This window comes from Bos grunniens, chromosome 18 (assembly GCF_055505025.1).
Source record: "Bos grunniens cultivar Pamir isolate PY7600 chromosome 18, Bosgru_T2T1.0, whole genome shotgun sequence".
Lineage (NCBI taxonomy): Eukaryota > Metazoa > Chordata > Mammalia > Artiodactyla > Bovidae > Bos > Bos grunniens.
Window position 1 is genome coordinate 47,654,728 of NC_141182.1, and position 20,524 is coordinate 47,675,251.

Here is a 20,524-nt window from a genome sequence, read left to right on the forward strand (position 1 = left end):
AGTGCTGGGGGAATTTAGAAAGTCATAATCCAGTGATAGCCTGAGCTAATAAATCAGCTTTAAAGAATTTGGTTCCCATTCCCTGGCATAGCTTAACATAATCATTAAAACTAGCAATTCCTTTAAAAGGGTTCATTACTTTCTTGCAATCAGTGTTAGCATTATCATAAGCCATAATATGACATCTGCCACCTCGCATTTGTAACTTGCCATTGGATTGCCTCTTGTAATCAGGTAATAAATTCAGTATAGGGCTCCTTAGACCCCTGAAGAATTTTTTGAAAGGAAACAGAAGTCTGGCTTTTTGACTCTATTTTTTCCCAGGCCCTCAAGCAACACCTTCACAATTGTTCTATGGCTTGATCATTCATAAGTATTTGATCTTGCACTCTCCCCTGTGGACCTATCCCCATAAGTTGTTACAACGAAATAGGCATACTATGAGTCTGATTATGTGTAGCCAGAGTCTCAGCATGATCCTGCCACCAAGTTCTAAATTGAAGAAATTCCCTGGGGCTAACAGTGTTTTTGCTAATGTCAACCAATCTGCTGGAATGAGGCAACTGCCCTCTGCCACACCCTTAACTATTCCCAATTATGGAGGATTTACACCATAATTTTGCACTGCTTGTTTTAATTCCTTTAGGATTTTCAAAGGAAAAGGTTCATAAATAACCTCGTAGACTCCATTAGGGTTGTTAGGATCGACACCAGGAGCTCCCATGAATAGTCACGGGAATGGCAGTACAAAAAGACTTCAAATCTCCTTCCCATTGTGCTGGCAAAATTCCTTTCTGTATGGATGAAAGATGAGGAGTGGGCATAGACTCTGCACTGAAGACGTTCCCTGCAAAAGCAGGTGGGTGGTGGAGGACAAGGGGAAGGAGGCAGAGGAAAAAAATCCCTCATCATCCTCCTTGGGAGCTGAGGGAGCAAGGTTTTGCAGATGACTTGCCATTTCCCTCAGACTCTACATATTCTGGACTTTGAGGTTTTTCAAGAGTCATCATCACCTTGATCAAAAGAATCAGAAGTCTGCAAAGGTTCTAGTACTGACTTAATTAACACCCACATACTCCAAATAGAAACAGGGAGCAGAGTTCCTTTTGCATGTTCTTTAACTTGGCTCCAACCTTTTCCCAGACTTTCAAATCTAAGGTCCTTATTGATGGGGACCAGCAGCAATATTTATCCACTCTTACAACAATTCTAATAATCACTCTTCACTAACAGAAGCTCCTCCCGCCTTCAAGAGCTGTCTTAATAAACAAGTATGCGGGTGACAGTGTTCTGCACTCCCAGCTTTCCCATTTTAACCCTGATTAAATGCCTGAAGGACTTACCAGTGGGAATTTTCAGAGGCCTCTCAACTGTCCCAGGTTCTGCATCACTGTAGTTTCTTTCTCTGGTAGCAATCTTTCGCTCCAGCCCCATGCTGGGTGCCAATTGTTGTCCTAATGGTCTGGGAGCGAGTGATGAGAATGAAGACAGAACACGAAATCTGGTGCAATGGGTCAGGGGTCCCTGCAGCCTCTATTGGACTGAGGTGGTGCAGAGTCCACTCTGAATCCAGCTTTTATTCCTAATTGCAGACTACAAGACTTTCTCAGATCTTATCTTTCTCAAGACAAACACTGTGTTAATCACATACTTCTAAATGTCATGGACTACACTGACATAGTCCAGATCTCCTTGTTTTTACTCCAGGCCATTCCCTTCTGGGCTAGTCTTGGGAACAATTGGCAAGTGCTTAGGCAGCAATCATGCCTGGTGCCAACCCAGTGTTCCAAGGTCCATGCTTTCATGATCCCAGTCATAATCCCTTCTGGGTCTGACCTTGGGGTTTGTAACAAGGCGATTATTCTTAAGAAAAACATGAAAGATAATCATTAACACAGTTTCTTAATATATGCTGTGTTTCCAGGTGCTGTTTCTGTGATTTCTCAAATTTCTCAAGGCTTTAAAAGTACATTATTAGGAATTCCCACTATACAACTGGACACCCATAAGCCAAAACAAACAAGAATATGAAGCTAAAGCTTATAATATATGCAAATATTAACTCAAAATGTATCACTTAACTGCAAAACATAAAACCATGAAAACTTTAGGAAAACATAAAAGAAGATCTCTGAGATCTGGAGCTAGACAAGGAGTCCTTAGATTTGACACCAAAACCAAGATCCCTAAAAGTAAAAAGTAATAAGCCAGACCTTTCAAAATTAAAAACTTTTGCTCTTCAAAAGACCTTGCTAAAAGGGTGAAAAGATAAGGTATGCACTGGGAAAATTTTTTGCAAACTACGTATTTAACAAAGGACTAGTATCATCTAGAATAAAGAAAGCATGCTCACAATCCCAACAGTTTTTTTTTTTAATATTCAACTAAAAAATGAAGGAGTAAAAGACAAAGTCATATCACCACAATGGGTAGAGATGGCAAAAAAGCACATCATCATGAGCCACTAGGGAAATGGAAATTACAACCACAAAGAGATTATCACTATACACCTATCAGAATGACTAAGATAAAAAGTGAAAAAGTCAAATGCTGATAGAGCTACAGAGAAAAACTGGGTCACTCATGTTCCTGATGGAAATATAAAACGGAAAAGCCACTTTGGAAAACGATTTGTCCATTTCTTGTAAGAGAAGCATTCATTTAAACCCACTCTCTTAAATGTTTATACCAGAGAAATGGAAATTTAAGTTCATGCAAAAACTTATACAAAAATGTTCAAAAGCAGCTTTATTTTTAAGAGCAAAATATTTTTTCTCCCCTTAGGGTTCCCTTTTAGTAAGAATTTTGATTCAGAACGAAGTATAATTGCACATTAATTATACTAGAATGTTTTGTTCCAAAATGATTATCTGACACTTAGTAAAAGTGATGAAAGATTTACCTTGTGGACTGTATTTGTCTCTGGTGGCCCTGATGGTAAAGAATCTGCCTGCAATGTGGGAGATCTGGGTTTGATCCCTGTGTTAGGAAGGTCCCCCAGAGAAGGGAATGGCAACCCACTCCAGTATTCACGCCTGGAGAATTCCATGGACTGAGGAGCCTGGAAAGCTATCGTCCATGGGGTTGCAAAGAGTCATATATTACTGAATAACTAACACTTCACTCTCACTGTATTTGTAAAGTCTCCTTCTCTTTTGAATTCTGTAATATGATTAAAACACAAAATAAAAGTAATCTTTACAATAAAAGGTAACATTTACTAAGCATTAACTATGTAGTACACATTTCTATAGGCTCTATATGTATTTACTCCTTTAAACTGCAGAAAACCATGATGAAATTTGTGATATCAATGTATTAGTAAGGAGGAAACTAAAACAAACAGGGGTTAAGTAACTTTCCCAAAGAAACACCCAGACAGGTGGAGCTCAAATGATGCTGAACAAGAGAATGATGCTGAATGAGAGAACGCTACCTTTTAGGATTGAGCTCTCATATGAATCATTGTCTAGCAAAGATTGAAATATGATGGAAAGTAATTCTGTACCTATATTAATCTAGCCTTTTTAAACTATGAATTCTCTGAAGGTAAGTTACTCATGAGTTTATATAAACAAGGATACTCATATTCATACTTTGTATTTTCTGATATTGGAAAGTCAAATGTTATGGATAAGCATGGAAAGGATTTACTAAATTAATTTTTCACACAGTCTTTCTCCATTATGAGGTTTCTGATGTTGAGTAAGGTGTGAATGACATCTAAAGTCCTTACCATATGCATTACATTTATAAGGCTTCCCGCCAGAATGAATTCTCTGATGTTAAGTTGTGATACACAGTTAAAGGCCTTCCCACATTAGTTACATTTGTATGTTTCTCAGCAGTATGAACTCTCTGATAGTAAGTTAGCTGTGAGCTATAAATAAAAGTCTTACCACATTCCTTACATTCATATGGTTTCCAGGATGAAAAATCTGATGTAGCTTTAGTTGCAAGGCACAAAATAAAGATCTTCCCACACAGCTTACGTTCCTAGGGATTCTCACCTGTATGAATTTTCTGATGTTGAGACAGTTGTGAGCCATAAGCAAAGACCTTTACACATTCTTTACATTCATAGGGTTTTTCACCAGTATGAATTCTCTGATGCTGAGTAAGATGTGAGCCACGAATAAAGGTTTTCCCACATTCCTTACCTTCGAAGGGTTTTTCACCAGTGTGAGTTCTTTGATGTTCAGTAAGGTGTGAACCACAAATAAATGATTTCCCACATTTTTCACATTCATACAGTTTCTCACCAGTATGAGTCCTCTGATGTCGAATAAGCTGTGAGTCATAGTTAAAGGCCTTTCCACACTGTTTACATTCATGTGGCTTCTTACCTGTATGGATCCTTTGATGTTCAGTAAATTGTGAGCCAAGGATAAAAAATATCTCAAAATCTTTACATTTATAAGGCTTTTCACCAGTATGAAATCTATAATGTGGAGAAAGCTGTGAACCATAACGAAAGGCTCTCCCACATTCATTACCCACATAGTTTCTCACCAGTATGAATTCTCTGATGTTCAGTAAGTTGAAAGCCATGAATAAAGGACTTTCCACATTCATTACATATGTAGGGTTTCTCACCAGTATGAAGTCTCTGATGTTGAGAAAGATGTGAACTCTATGTAAAGGCCATTCTACATTCTTTACATACATACGGCTTTTCGCCAGTATGAATTCTCTGATGCTGAGTAAGATGTGAGCCACGAATAAAGGCTTTCCCATATTTCTTACATTCGAAGGGTTTTTCACCAGTGTGAATTCTTTGATGTTCAGTAAGGAGTGAACCACAAATAAATGATTTCCCACATTCTTCATATTCATATGGTTTCTCACCAGTATGAGTCCTCTGATGTCGAATAAGTTGTGAGCCATAGTTAAAGGCTTTTCCACACCGCTTACATTCATGTGGCTTCGTACCTGTATGGATCCTCTGATGTTCAGTAAGTTGTGAGCCAAGGATAAAGGACATCTCACAATCTTTACATTTATAAGGCTTTTCACCAGTATGAAATCTATAATGTGGAGAAAGCTGTGAACTATAATGAAAGGTTTTCCCACATTCATTACATACATAGGGTTTCTCACCAGTATGAATTCTCTGATGTTCAGTAAGTTGAAAGCCATGAATAAAGGACTTTCCACATTCACTACATATGCAGGGTTTCTCACCAGTGTGACATCTCTGCTGTTGCAAAAGATGTGAACTCTGTGTAAAGGCCATTCTACATTCTTTATACACATACAGCTTTTCACCAGTATGAATTCTCTGATGGTAAGCTGTGAACCACGGATAAAGGACTTTCCACATTCCTTACACTCATAGGGTTTCTTACCAGTGTGAATTCTCTCATGCTGAGTAAGTTCTGAGTTACAAATAAAAGTCTTTCCACATTCTTTACATTCAAAGGGTTTTTCACCAATGTGAATCTTTTGATGTCGAGTAAGGAGGGAGCCACGATTAAAGGCTTTTCCACATTCCTTACACTGATAGGGTTTCTCACCAGTATGAACTCTTTGATGCTAAGTTGCAAGCCACAAAAGAAGGCCTTCCCACATTCATTACATTCATAGGGTCTTTCACCAGTGTGAATTCTTTGATGATAAGTAAGTTGTGAGGCATGAATAAAGGCTTTTTGACAATCTTTACATTCATAAAGTTTCTCTCCAGTATGAATTCTTTGATGATAAATAAGTTGCAAAGCACAAATGAAGGCTTTTCCACATTCCTTACATTCATAGAGTTTCTTAGGAACATGAACTCTCTGATGGTAAGTTGTGAGTCCTTAATAAAGGCCATTCCACATTCTTTACATTCATAGAATTTTTTATCAGAATGATTTTTCTGATGTTCAGTTTGCTGAAAGCCAAGGATAAAATATTTTCTGCACGCTTTATATTCATCGAATTTTTCAGATGAATGAATTCTCTGTTGTAATGTAAAGGATATAGTCCAACTAAAATTAGCCATTTCTTCATAGATTACTAGTTGTCTAGAAACCTCTTTATTTCCTTTGCTTTCAAACTGGTCTCCGCATTCCCTATCATTTTGAAAACTTTTGTACTCATACTTATGGCTTGTAAGTTGTTCTATTATTTCCCACTGAGATGCTTCTAGTTCATAAATTTATCTTGTTGATGGTAGCTTCTTGGTTTCACATCTGGATTCCCAGTCTATAAGACAACAAGTAAATAAAAGTTATTTTCAGATTCCTGGAAAAATGAAATTTCTATAGTCATAAACAGCCAACTCAAACTGAATATCATAAAATGTCAATGGAACCAATCAGAGCAGATCAGTCACTCAGTCGTGTCCAACTCTTTGCGACTCCATGAATCGCAGCACTCCAGGAGGCCTCCCTGTCCATCACCAACTCCCAGAGTTCACTCAGACTCACGTCCATTAAGTCAGTGATGCCCTCCAGCCATCTCATCCTCTGTTGTCCCCTTCTCTTCTTGCCCCCAATCCCTCCCAGCATCAGAGACTTTTCCAATGAGTCAACTCTTCGCATGAGGTGGCCAAAGTACTGGAGTTTCAGCTTTAGCATCATTCCTTCCAAAGAAATCCCAGGGCTGATCTCCTTCAGAATGAACTGGTTGGATCTCCTTGCAGTCCAAGGGACTCTCAAGAGTCTTCTCCAACACCACAGTTCAAAAGCATCAATTCTTCGGTGCTCAGCCTTCATCACAGTCCAACTCTCACATCCATACATGACCACAGGAAAAACTATAGCCTTGACTAGACAAACCTTTGTTGGCAAAGTAATGTCTCTACTTTTGAATATGCTATCTAGGTTGGTCATAACTTTCCTTCCAAGGAGTAAGCGTCTTTTAATTTCATGGCTGCAGTCACCATCTGCAGTGATTTTGGAGCCCCCCAAAATAAAGTCTGACACTGTTTCCACTGTTTCCCCATCTATTTTCCAAGAAGTGGTGGGACCAGATGCCATGATCTTTGTTTTCTGAATGTTGAGCTTTAAGCCCTCTTTTTCACTCTCCACTTTCACTTTCATCAAGAGGCTTTTGAGTTCCTCTTCACTTTCTGCCATAAGGGTGGTGTCATCTGCATAGCTGAGGTTATTGATATTTCTCCCGGCAATCTTGATTCCAGCTTGTGTTTCTTCCAGTCCAGCGTTTCTCATGATGTACTCTGCATATAAGTTAAATAAACAGGGTGACAATATACAGCCTTGACGAACTCCTTTTCCTATTTGGAACCAGTCTGTTGTTCCATGTCCAGTTCTAACTGTTGCTTCCTGAGCTGCATACAAATTTCTCAAGAGGCAGATCAGGTGGTCTGGTATTCCCATCTCTTTCAGAATTTTCCAGTTTATTGTGATCCACACAGTCAAAGGCTTTGGCACAGTCAATAAAGCAGAAATAGATGCTTTTCTGGAACTCTCTTGCTTTTTCCATGATCCAGCAGATGTTGGCAATTTGATCTCTGGTTCCTCTGCCTTTTCTAAAACCAGCTTGAACATCAGGAAGTTCACGGTTCACATATTGCTGAAGCCTGGCTTGGAGAATTTTGAGCATTACTTTATTAGCATGTGAGATAAGTGCAATTGTGCGGTAGTTTGAGCATTCTTTGGCATTGCCTTTCTTTGGGATTGGAATGAAAACTGACCTTTTCCAGTCCTGTGGCCACTGCTGAGTTAATGGGACAGAAAAGAAAAATCCAGAAATAGACACATAAGTGTAAATTTAACCTACAATAAAGGTAACAGCTAAAATCAGTTGGGAAGAGATAGACTCTTTCTTAATAAATGAAAGCAATAAACATAAGGATAAACATAGGCAACAATGATCTGAGAAAGATCCCCAGGGTTCTCCTTGTGCATGCTCAATCATTTCTGACTATTTACAGCCCCATAGACTATAGCCCATCAAGCTCCTCTGTCCATGGAATTTTCCAGGCAAGAACACTGGAGTGGGCTGCCATTTCCTACTCCAAGGAATCTTCCCAACCCAGGCATTGAACCCTGTGTCTCTTGCATCTCCTGCACTGGCAGGCAGATTCCTGACCACTGTGCTACCTGGGAAGCCCAGGGTTCTAACTTGCTGCATAGAATTAAACTTTGCTTCTCCCTTAAAATAAAAACAACAAAAAAGCCCACCACACAGCATAAGGATAAACATTAAAAAAAAAAGTTGAAATTGCATCAGTATCTTAGACATTATGCAGGATATATTCCAAATGGAACAGATGTCCTTACAAAAATGAAAACATACAAATAACTAGAATAAAACTTAGGAGACTTTTCTATAACTGAGGAATGGGGAAATTTTTCCAAACCATAACTTGATTAAAAAAAAAAAAAGACCACATTAGAGTTTAAAAAAAAAAAAAAAAAGGCTAGCATGTCAAAAATACATTAAGGAAAGTAAAATGACAAGCTGGGAAAAAATAGGTAAGTAAAGATATCTATACTTATGTTAAATCTATCTCAAAATTGCACTACCAGGACTTCCTTGGCAGTCCAGTGATTATGACTGCACTTTCACTTCAGGGGGCACAGGTTCAAACGCTGGTCAGGGGACCAAGATCCTGCATGCTGCATAGCATGGCCAAAAAACAAAATATAATTAAAAAAATTTTTTTTATTGCATTAACAAAAGAACTCTGATGCATAAAGTCTTTACTGAAGCATAATTTGTTACATAAAAAGAGTAAAATAGCCCAGTTGTCGATCAGTAGGTGGCTGATTGAAATAATTCATGGTATAGCCACATCATGGAATACTATGAAGCAGTTAAAAAGGAATATCTCTTCATACTAATATGGAGTGCTGATTGAAATACACTGTTAATTGTAAAAGAAATGTCAACAAAAGTATGTATAGTTATGCTCTTTGTTTTTTTTTTTTTAGCTGTGGTCTTTTTATCTTAGGAAGGAAAGAAAGTGGAAGAAGTATAAATGTAAAATACACATTTACTTATTTTAAAAAGGGGGGAGGAGTAAACCCCACAGTTACAGGGTGGGAAATGTGAAGAAGTCAGGGATAGAAGTCAGATTTCTTTGAATATAATCTGTTTTGGACATTTGACTTTGGTAGTACATAATTATATTGCATAATTGTAAAATAAAATTAAATTACAAGAAAGCATAGCTTAAAAATTCAAAACAGCAACAAAAAATAAAACCCATATTTACAATTGGTAGCATAACCATACAAGGAAACTACTTCACATAACTTCAAAACATAGCAATTTGACTGTGAGATATACCCTACGAAGGGAATAGAAAACAGGCAAAACAATTATCTCAAATTGTTTTGAGTAATCATATTATTACTGGTAGTGTAGATTTTATTTTAGAGGCTTCCTGTATAATGTGGGATAGAGTAGGTAATCATGTGATATTCTAATCCCACTATTCTTAGTGTCCATGGTAACTGGGACTCTTGGCATGAAAGAAAATAGATGCAGCTGTTAAGATTTTTAAAAGGGTTAAATAAAAAGCCTATAATTTAGATTAGAATTGAATTGGTATGAACTCATGCTATAGTTTATCTTTTGTTTTTAAATTAAGACTTTATTTCTTAGAGTAGTTTTAGGCTTACAGAAAAACCGAACAAAGCCCGGAGAGTTCCCACATACCCTCTTTCTTTGCCCCTCCAGTTTCCCTTATTAGTAATAACTTAATATTTTGTATTGGTTCAGTACGTTAGTTAAAACTGATGAACCTATATTGATACATTACTTTATTTCTGTTCTCCCTAACTCACCTTAGCCACACTTGCTTATCTGTTGATCCTCAAAAGCATCAAACTCATTCCTACCTCTGACTTCCTCTACTATTACTAGTCTCTCTGCCTTAAACTAGTCTTCTTGGGAATTTCATGGCAGTCCTGGGGTTAGGACTCTGCACTTTCACTGCCAGGGGCCTGTGTTCAGACCCTGGGGAACCAAGATCCCACAAGTCTCAAGGTATGGCCAGAAAACAAACAAAACCCAGAAAACTAAACAAAATAAAAAACTGCTCTTATCCTAGAATTTGCATGGCTTACTTTCAGTTCAGCTCAGTCCCTCAGTTGTGTCCCACTCTTTGCGACCCCATGAATCGCAGCATGCCAGGCCTCCCTGTCATCACCAACTCCCGGAGTTCACTCAGACTCAGGTCCATCGAGTCAGTGATGCCATCCAGCCATCTCATCCTCTGTCATCCCCTTCTCCTCTTGCCCCCAATCCCTCCCAGCATCAGAGACTTTTCCAATGAGTCAACTCTTCGCATGAGGTGGCCAAAGTACTGGAGTTTCAGCTTTAGCATCATTCCTTCCAAAGAAATCCCAGGGCTGATCTCCTTCAGAATGGACTGATTGGATCTCCTTGCAGTCCAAGGGACTCTCAAGAGTCTTCTCCAACACCACAGTTCAAAAGCTTCAATTCTTTGGCGCTCAGCTTTCTTCACAGTCCAACTCTCACATCCATACATGACCACTGGAAAAACCACAGCCTTGACTAGACAAACCTTTGTTGGCAAAGTAATGTGTCTGCTTTTCAATATGCTATCTAGGTTGGTCATAACTTTCCTTCCAAGGAGTAAGCGTCTTTTAATTTCATGGCTGCAGTCACCATCTGTAGTGATTTTGGAACCTAAAAAAATAAAGTCTGATACTGTTTCCACTGTTTTCCCATCTATTTCCCATGACGTGATGGGACCGGATGCCATGATCTTCGTTTTCTGAATGTACTTTATTCATATCTCCCCTCAAATGTGAGCATCTCAGAGAGTCATCCTTAACCACTCTCTCTAAAAGAACACCCACTCCATTACTTTGTGATTTTTCTCTGCTTTTTGTTTTGCTTCATAAAAATCATCATTCTTTGTATGTTTTTATTTGCTACTATTATATTTCTTCTGCTGTATCAATGGGGATAGAGAATTTTTCTTGTTTACTGCTACATTCTCAATACTTAGAATACAGAGGGTATTTAAAAATATTTGCGGGATAGACTCTCATACAGGTGTCACTGGATCAGAAATATAAAAAAGTAAAATGATTACTATTGGAAAAGGAAGGCAATCTCTTGTTTGAAAATACAGGAGGAAATGAAAGAAAATCAGGAAAGTGGTAAATGGAACAAAACTGGAAAGGGGGCATGTGGGAACTCTCTGGGCTTTGTTCAGTTTTTCTGTAAGCCTAAAATTACCTTAGGGTATCACTCTGCTTATTTAACTTATATGCAGAGTACATCATGAGAAATTCTGGGCTGGAAGAAGCACAAGCTGGAATCAAGATTGCCGGGAGAAATATCAATAACCTCAGATATGCAGATGACACCACCCTTATGGCAGAAAGTGAAGAGGAACTCAAAAGCCTCTTGATGAAGGTGAAAGAGGAGAGTGAAAAAGTTGGCTTAAAACTCAACATTCAGAAAACGAAGATCATGGCATCTGGTCCCATCACTTCATGGGAAATAGATGGGGAAACAGTGGAAACAGTGTCAGACTTTATTTTGGGGGGCTCCAAAATCACTGCAGATGGTGACTGCAGCCATGAAATTAAAAGACGCTTACTCCTTGGAAGGAAAGTTATGACCAACCTAGATAGCATATTGAAAAGCAGACACATTACTTTGCCAACAAAGGTCCGTCTAGTCAAGGCTATGGTTTTCCCAGTGGTCATGTATGGATGTGAGAGTTGGACTGTGAAGAAGGCTGAGCGCCAAAGAATTGATGCTTTTGAACTGTGGTGTTGGATAAGACTCTTGAGAGTCCCTCGGACTACAAGGAAATCCAACCAGTCCATTCTGAAGGAGATCAGCCCTGGGATTTCTTTGGAAGGAATGATGCTAAAGCTGAAACTCCAGTACTTTGGCCACCTCATGCGAAGAGTTGACTCATTGGAAAAGACTCTGATGCTGGGAGGGATTGGGGGCAGGAGGAGAAGGGGACAACAGAGGATGAGATGGCTGGATGGCATCACTGACTCGATGGACGTGAGTCTGAGTGAACTCCGGGAGTTGGTGATGGACAGGGAGGCCTGGCGTGCTGCGATTCATGGGGTCGCAAAGAGTCGGACACAACTGAGCGACTGAACTGAACTGAACTGATTCCTTAGGTAAACAGTTTTGTCCTCCTGGGCTCAGGATTTTTACTTCACAGGCCTAGGAGGAAAAGGCATTAGTTGGGTGTTTGAGAACTTTTAAGCTAATAACTCAAAGATGTGGCCAATTAAGCAACTGGCCAAAAATAGTTAAAATTAAGCAATTTTAACAATGGCCTCCCTTTGGCAGATCATCAACTACTCACCTGGGCTCAGATCTCTTGTCACATCCTGTACAACCTTCCAAGGCTCTTTCCCTTGCTCCAATAAGGAGAGCACATCTGGCTTAGAAATAGAAACTCCTGTTTATAAGTAGAAATGGATATGGTTACACTTTGCTTAAAATGGAGCACATTGTTCAGCAAGTAACAAGGTCAATTGTAGAAAGATTAAGACGAAGGATCTATGAAGAATACAGAAGATACAGATGCCCAATGGAGCTGTCCATTTCTAAGTCTGTCCATTTCTAAGCACAAAAAATTTATTTGGGACTAGAGGTCTGAACTGCAGCTAGGCACTTGGAAACTTTTCTAAATTTCACAAAGACAGGTTGAATTATTAGGAGCAGACAAACTTACCCAGTGAGACCAGGTTGCTGTAGTTCTCCAGCATCACATCTCTGTACAGATCCTTCTGTTCCAAATCCAGGTATGCCCATTCCTCCTGTGAGAAGTCTATGGCCACATCCTTGAACAATACTAACCTCTAAGATGACAAACCCAGTGTTAATGGTAAAACAAAAAAATATTTTCTAGAAGTAATGAGAGAAAAAAAGTATTACATAAAGTGGCCAAAAGAGAAAAAAAATTGCAATAAGGTTAAGTAATGGAAAGGAAATTATGTGATAAATGTAGAGCACCTACATAGTTTCTAAACATTCCTATTACTGTTATAGCTTCTCATGAACAGTTATAGGAATGAACAAAAGCCAGGTGAGTAGAGTTCTCTGATTAAATGAAATACTCTGTGCAAGCCCATGCATGAGTGCTCAGTCACTTCAGTCATATCTGATTCACTACAACCCTATGTACTGTAGCCCACTGGGCTCCTCTATCCATGGGATTCTCCAGGCAAGAATACTGGAGTGGGTTGCCATGCTCTCCTCCGGGGTTTTTCCCAACTCAGGGCTCGAACCCGCATCTCTTACGTCTCCTGCATTTGTTAGGTGGGTTCTTTACCACAAGCACTACCTGAAAAGCCTATGTAAGCAGGTAACACATGCAAATTCCCAAATAGGTTGCAAGTTCCTTCCTCCCCTCTTCCCTTTAAAGAATTGAAACTAAGTAAGAGAAAGGATGGAAGGGATGGAAGAAGGAGAGGATGGAAGAAGGAAGGGAGAAAAAAGAAAAACAAACCTGATAGGCCCATCCAAATATCTTTTAAAATATTTATCTTAGAAAATAAGATTTCTATATAATTTAAGGGTTTATTTCCAACTTAAGTCTCAGAATAACTTAGCAATAATTTTCTCCCTTGTCCTGGCAAATGCTTTCATAGTCATCATTTTTACAAGGTATATGTACTCCTGCCTGGAAAATCCCATGGTCGGAGGAGCCTGGTAGGCTGCAGTCCATGGGGTCGCTGAGGGTCGGACATGACTGAGCAACTTCACTTTCACTTTTCACTTTTATGCACTGGAGAAGGAAATGGCAACCCACTCCAGTGTTCTTGCCTGGAGAATCTCAGGGACGGGGGAGCCTGGTGGGCTGCCATCTATGGGGTCACACAGAGTCGGACATGACTAAAGTGACTGAGCAGCAGCAGCATATGATATAATATATCATATTATGATTGTAATAATTGTCTTTCCTTTTTAAAAAACACTTTATTTTTGGCTACACTGGACTTTTGTTGCTGCACTCAGGCTTTCTCTAGTTGTGGAGAATGGGAGCTACTCTCCCTTGTGGTGTGTGGGCTTCTCATTGTGGTGGCTTCTCTTGTTGCAGAGTACAGGCTCTAGTCAGGTGGGCTTCAGTAGTTCCCAAACATGGGCTCAGTAGCTGTGGCTCGCGGGTTCCAGAGCTCAGGCTCAGAAGTTGCAGTGCATGGGCTTAATTGCCCTGTGGTATGTGGGAATCTTCCCAGACCAGGGCATGAACCAGTGTTCCCTGTATTGTAAGGTGGCTTCCCAACCACTGGACCACAATGGAAGCCTTGTAATCATTTTCTTTTCCTTCCTTTCCCTCCTCCCACCCCATGCAATGTACAGCTAATGGGATCTTAGTGCCCTACCAGAGATTGAACCCCAGCCCTCGGCAGTGAAAGTGCAGAGTTCTAACCACTGGACCACCAGGGAATTCCCTGCAATCATTTTCGTATTTTTTGGTATTTAGTTTGTATTCCTTTTCTAATGTCAGCTCTGTTTCTAAAATCCTCAACAACCTAAATCTCTGGGTCTGTTACCTCTCATCATTGCTCATTGTACACATCACTTATTCTGAGCAACAGAAAGCCAATGAAAGATGACCTAAACTCACATAGACATGGTCCTTGACTTATACATGTTATTCAGATTCAAAACGGACCTTGTCACTGGTATTCACCTCTGAGATATTCACCGACATGATACTCTCTTTGTTATCAGTCCTGCATTTGATCACATGTCAATCTTAAAAGCCTCACAGACCAAAGATCTCACCACATTCTGAGATAAACAGCAATTTCTATCCTAATCATCCATAAAATAGAGTCAATGACACAGACTGAATTTTGCATATGTAGTCCTATCTCAAACCACAATGACAGGAGAGGTTCTACTTTTTCCTTAATACGTTTCCTGATTTGCAGAATGGATTCCAAATATGGCTAGAGAAGAGAGGGCTGGGGCTTAGTAAGGCAGAAAATCTGGAGGTAAGAATATTGAGCATTCATATCCTAGAAAACAAGACTATTTGATGAATGGAAGAAAAAACATCAACTCACATGGGGCATGGCTTAGAATGGCAAATTATTAGTTCTCTGGCTTCTTCTTGTGGAAAAGTGCAGAGTCCTGAGAAGAGAGTGTCAAGGAAGTAAAAGGAACCATGAGAACAGGCTTGCTTCTAAATGACTAAGTTAAGATAAATATTTCCTTCCCTTTTCATGGCACCTGGTCCCTTCCACGCCCCAATACACATATTGAGATTTGCAGAAATCTAAAAAATCAAATACCTTCTTCAATACCAAAAAACACAGATATCAAATTAATTTATGCTAAAGCAGTACCCAATTCCTATGATGTTCTTAGGGTTCTCTGACCTGTCCTGAGTGGTTCACCTTTTCAGACTAGGGGGCCCTGATCCAAAACATACCCAAGTCATGCCTGCTTCAAGGGTACTGATGGGGCCCTCAGGCCTAGAAGTGCACTATATCCATGTAGGCCAAATCCTGGAACAAACACTTCATACAACTAAGATCTGTGTTTCTTCCCCAGTTCCAACACACTACATACCAGAGAGTGCCTCCCTGACTTGTTCTCATGGTCCAGGTGCAAGAAGTATTTTGAGTCCAAAGTTTCATCCAGGCCACATGAAGTCACACTGGACTCATCCACTAACCAAGGAACAAACCCAAAGCATTCTTTTTTTTTTTTAATTGGAGGATAATTGCTTTACAATGTTGTGTCGGTTTCTGCCATACAACAATGTGAGTCAACCATAAGTATACATATATCCCCTCCATCTTGACCTTTATTTTTTATTTATTTATTTTTTTTAAATAGGAAAAATAGTTTATTTTATTTTTTTTTAACATTGATGAATTAAGTTCTTTTATTTTTTTTTATTTATTTTTTTTATTCCTTTATTTCTCATGTGTTCCCCATCCTGAATCCTCCTCCCTCCTCCCTCCCCATACCATCCCTCTGGGTCGTCCCAGTGCACCAGCCCCAAGCATCCAGCATCGTGCATTGAACCTGGACTGGCATCTCGTTTCATACATGACATTTCACATGTTTCAATGCCATTCTCCCAAATCTTCCCACCCTCTCCCTCTCCCACAGAGTCCATAAGCCTCTTCTATACATCAGTGTCTCTTTTGCTATCTCGTATACAGGGTTATCGTTACCATCTTTCTAAATTCCATATATATGCGTTAGTATACTGTATTGGTGTTTTTCCTTCTGGCTTACTTCACTCTGTATAATAGGCTCCAGTTTCATCCACCTCATTAGAACTGATTCAAATGTATTCTTTTTAATGGCTGAGTAATACTCCATTGTGTATATGTACCACAGCTTTCTTATCCATTCATCTGCTGATGGACATCTAGGTTGCTTCCATGTCCTGGCTATTATAAACAGTGCTGTGATGAACATTGGGGTACACGTGTCTCTTTCCCTTCTGGTTTCCTCAGTGTGTATGCCCAGCAGTGGGATTGCTGGATCATAAGGCAGTTCTATTTCCAGTTTTTTAAGGAATCTCCACACTGTTCTCCATAGTGGCTGTACTAGTTTGCATTCCCACCAACAGTGTAAGAGAGTTCCCTTTTCTCCACACCCTCTCCAGCATTTATTATTTGTAGACTTTTGGATCACAGCCATTCTGACTGGTGTGAAATGGTATCTCATAGTGGTTTTGATTTGCATTTCTCTGATAATGAGTGATGTTGAGCATCTTTTCATGTGTTTGTTAGCCATCTGTATGTCTTCTTTGGAGAAATGTCTATTTAGATCTTTGGCCCATTTTTTGATTGGGTCATTTATTTTTCTGGAGTTGAGCTGTAGGAGTTGCTTGTATATTTTTGAGATTAGTTGTTTGTCGGTTGCTTCATTTGCTATTATTTTCTCCCATTCTGAAGGCTGTCTTTTCACCTTGCTAATAGTTTCCTTTGATGTGCAGAAGCTTTTAAGTTTAATTAGGTCCCATTTGTTTATTTTTGCTTTTATTTCCAATATTCTGGGAGGTGGGTCATAGAGGATCCTGCTGTGATGTATGTCAGAGAGTGTTTTGCCTATGTTCTCCTCTAGGAGTTTTATAGTTTCTGGTCTTACGTTGAGATCTTTAATCCATTTTGAGTTTATTTTTGTATATGGTGTTACAAAGTGTTCTAGTTTCATTCTTTTACAAGTGGTTGACCAGATTTCCCAGCACCACTTGTTAAAGAGATTGTCTTTAATCCATTGTATATTCTTGCCTCCTTTGTCAAAGATAAGGTGTCCATATGTGCGTGGATTTATCTCTGGGCTTTCTATTTTGTTCCATTGATCTATATTTCTGTCTTTGTGCCAGTACCATACTGTCTTGGTAATGAAAGAAATCAAAGAGGACACTAATAGATGGAGAAATATACCATGTTCATGGATTGGAAGAATCAATATAGTGAAAATGAGTATACTACCCAAAGCAATTTATAGATTCAATGCAATCCCTATCAAGCTACCAACAGTATTCTTCACAGAGCTAGAACAAATAATCTCACAATTTATATGGAAATACAAAAAACCTCGAATAGCCAAAGCGATCTTGAGAAAGAAAAATGGAACTGGAGGAATCAACCTGCCTGACTTCAGGCTCTACTACAAAGCCACAGTTATGACCTTTATTTTTAATTGTACTTATTTATTTTGGTCATGTGGCTTGTAGGATCTTAGGTCCCCAACCAGGGACTGAAACCCGGGCCCTTGGGTGTGGAAGTGGGGAACATCCTTTAACAGAAAACTGCCTGGGGACTTCCCTAGTGATGCAGTGGTTAAGACTTTGTGCTTTCACCATAGGAGGAACAGATTCAATCCCTGGTTGGGGAGCCAAGATCAGGCTTCCGGCATGACTCGGCCAAAGAAAAAAAAACAAACTGGATATTTGTCTTTTTATGTTGAGTTGTAATAATTCCTCACACACTCTAAAAAATCCAATTCCTTCTTGAACATGTAATTTTCAAATTTTGGATCCTACTTTGTAGGCTATCGGAGAAGGCAATGGCACCCCACTCCAGTACTCTTGCCTGGAAAATCCCATGGATGGAGGAGCCTGGAAGGCTGCAGTCCATGGGGTCGCTGAGGGTCGAACATGACTGAGCGACTTCACTTTCACTTTTCACTTTCATGCATTGGAGAAGGAAATGGCAACCCACTCCAGTGTTCTTGCCTGGAGAATCCCAGGGATGGGGAAGCCTGGTGGGCTGCCGTCTATGGGGTCACACAGAGTCGGACACGACTGGAGTGACTTAGCAATAGCAATTGTAGGCTATACACCTGGAGCTTCCCAGGTGGCACTAATGGTAAAGAACCTGCCTGCCAATGCAGGAGACATAAGAGACGGGGGTTGGATCCCTGGGTCAGGAAGATCTCCTGCAGAAGGGAATAGCAACCCACTCTAGTATTCTTGCCTGGAGAATCCCATGAACAGAGCAGCCTAGCGGGGTTGCAAAGAGTCGGACACAACTGTAGTGACCTAGTGTACATGCATTGTGGGCTATATTTTCACTTTGTTTCCTTTGAAGCTGGTAAGTTTTTAATTTTGAGGAAGTCCAATTTATGTATTTTTTTTCCCTTTGGCTGCTTATACTCTTACATTTAGGCTGATGGTGCATTTTGAATAAATTTTTGTGTGTGGCGTGAGGTACAATGAGACTGTGATAAATATTTCACAAGTGCTATCTTGACTCAACACTGATGTTATGGCTAAAAACTCCCAATTCCTCTTCACAGGAAGTTGGCTAAACACCCTCCTTTTATACTTCTCTTATCAAGGTCTAACACAATATAGCTTTGCTGGGCTACCCACGGATACCTCAGTAGCCTTGCCATTGTAATCTTAACTACATCCACCTTCTTCCACAAGCACAGGTATGACATTATATGGATGACCTCCTCCTCCATAAATGGAGATTCATTTAACATGCTCATTAAAGACATAAAAATACTCACAAAAGAGCTTACAAAAAGAGTCATAGGCTATTGCATCATGCGTAATGTAAAGCCCTGACACTGTGGTGAAATTCCTGAAAAGTATTGGTAAAACTGGACAGCTCTATCCCAGACACCATCCATAAACTGCTGTGGAATCTCTCAGGGCCCATAAAGTCAAGTCTTATTCGGGTCTGGAAGCAACATATCTCCTTACTGACAAATTTTAATCTCACTGATGCTGTTACTTACAAACCATCCCACCATGAAAAGGAATTCATCCAACAAAAGGCTCCACAATCTCTTCAAATTAAAATCAGCAGTCACTTCCTGTTAGTGGCCTCAGAGACTGCCTCTTTGTAGAGGCCGCAGCAACCTCTCATGCCTCTGAACCAACTATGGTGTCCACCTACAGGCTAATGATGCAAGAAACTGCCTCCTTTGGCCCTATGCTGTACATCATTAGAGTGACTAAGCGTACATCATTAAGTGACTAGTGCTGGCTAGATGCTAAGATCTCTTGGAAATAAAGGCTTTCAAAGACCCTAAGCCTGGGAATCTCTGAACCGAGATGCCCATTATGCCTTGGATCGTGGAAGCAGCACTCTCACAAGCTCAGCGCAAGTACTGAGGCCTCCTTGATACACCCTGTAGGTGTAGCCAAATTCTGGCCCTCTAGAATATTCCATCTACAGGAGAGACTGGTCTTCCCTATCCCTAGTCCCTTGCTGGATGTGATGGTGCTAGAGGAAGTCACCCCTCCCCCAGAGTCCTTGACTAGGAATCCGCCTGGGATTAACTGAATAGACAACAACGGGAGTTCAGACTTTCTGGACAGCACCACCACCATCACAAGTGATGGAGGTCAGTGGAATGTTGCTGCTTTCCATCCCTTAACTAGGATGTTCCCCATAAAGGACAGGACCCAAGGGGCAGAACAAGTGGTCAAACTTCACGAAGTCATCTTTGCACAAATGTCCTGACCAACAAATGGTTCTATCTGCATATTTTTACAAACTCTTGGGCCACTGCTTAAGAGTTTCCCCTTTAAGTGTAAAGAAATCTGGGAATCTCTTATCTTACAGATACTGAAACATAAATCAAGGTCACACATCCCTGGATATACAAGGCCCTTCCAGGACAATCCTGATTTCCTTCTGAGTTCCAGACATTACTGACAGTGACCAAGGCACACATTTAACTTCTCATAATACACCATGCTGGGCCCCTGGGAAAGGCAATCAAAGGAACTTTCATTTCCCAATAGGTCCCAGGCAGCTGGTTTAATTAAGAGACATAATGGTCTCTTTAAACAGCTCCCTTTTAAATGGTAGTGTGTAAAAGGACCACCTACATGTGTCTTTCTCTTACCCCAAGCCTTAATCTCTCTAATTTAAGGCCCATTGGCTGACCCACATCTCAAAGAAACTTTAGGAAAGTTCCTTATCACTATTTTCTATATATAGAGGGGAATATGTCTCACCCTCCACACACATGAAGACATCACATATGAGCTCTTTTAATAATAAAGTCTCCCTCTATCTTTATGGATTTTTCAATACTGCTGTCATTTCATCAGGGCTGGAAGTCAGATAGAGGGCACATACTCTCTTCAGACTTGATAACTGTCCCATGGGAG

At 40.0% G+C, this 20,524-nt stretch overlaps 1 protein-coding gene and 1 pseudogene across 2 annotated transcripts in view; both read right to left on the reverse strand.

Annotated features, from left to right (window-relative positions):
• Window positions 1-1,500: 1,500 nt before the first annotated feature.
• Window positions 1,501-20,524, reverse strand: part of LOC147353745 (zinc finger protein 566-like) — a 42,105-nt gene continuing 23,081 nt past the window's right edge. The window contains exons 2-5 of one of the 2 annotated variants that reach the window (XM_086352242.1): window positions 14,985-15,051; window positions 12,641-12,767; window positions 12,269-12,364; window positions 1,501-6,186 (exon numbers count right to left, since the gene is read on the reverse strand). In XM_086352242.1, the coding sequence (XP_086208368.1) occupies window positions 6,140-6,186; window positions 12,269-12,364; window positions 12,641-12,767; window positions 14,985-14,993 (279 nt within the window). In that variant the 5' untranslated portion in view covers window positions 14,994-15,051 and the 3' untranslated portion in view covers window positions 1,501-6,139. The remainder of the gene's footprint in view (window positions 6,187-12,268; window positions 12,365-12,640; window positions 12,768-14,984; window positions 15,052-20,524) is intronic. The other variant, XM_086352241.1, reaches the window with a different exon arrangement.
• Window positions 3,582-6,060, reverse strand: LOC147353746 (uncharacterized; annotated as a pseudogene).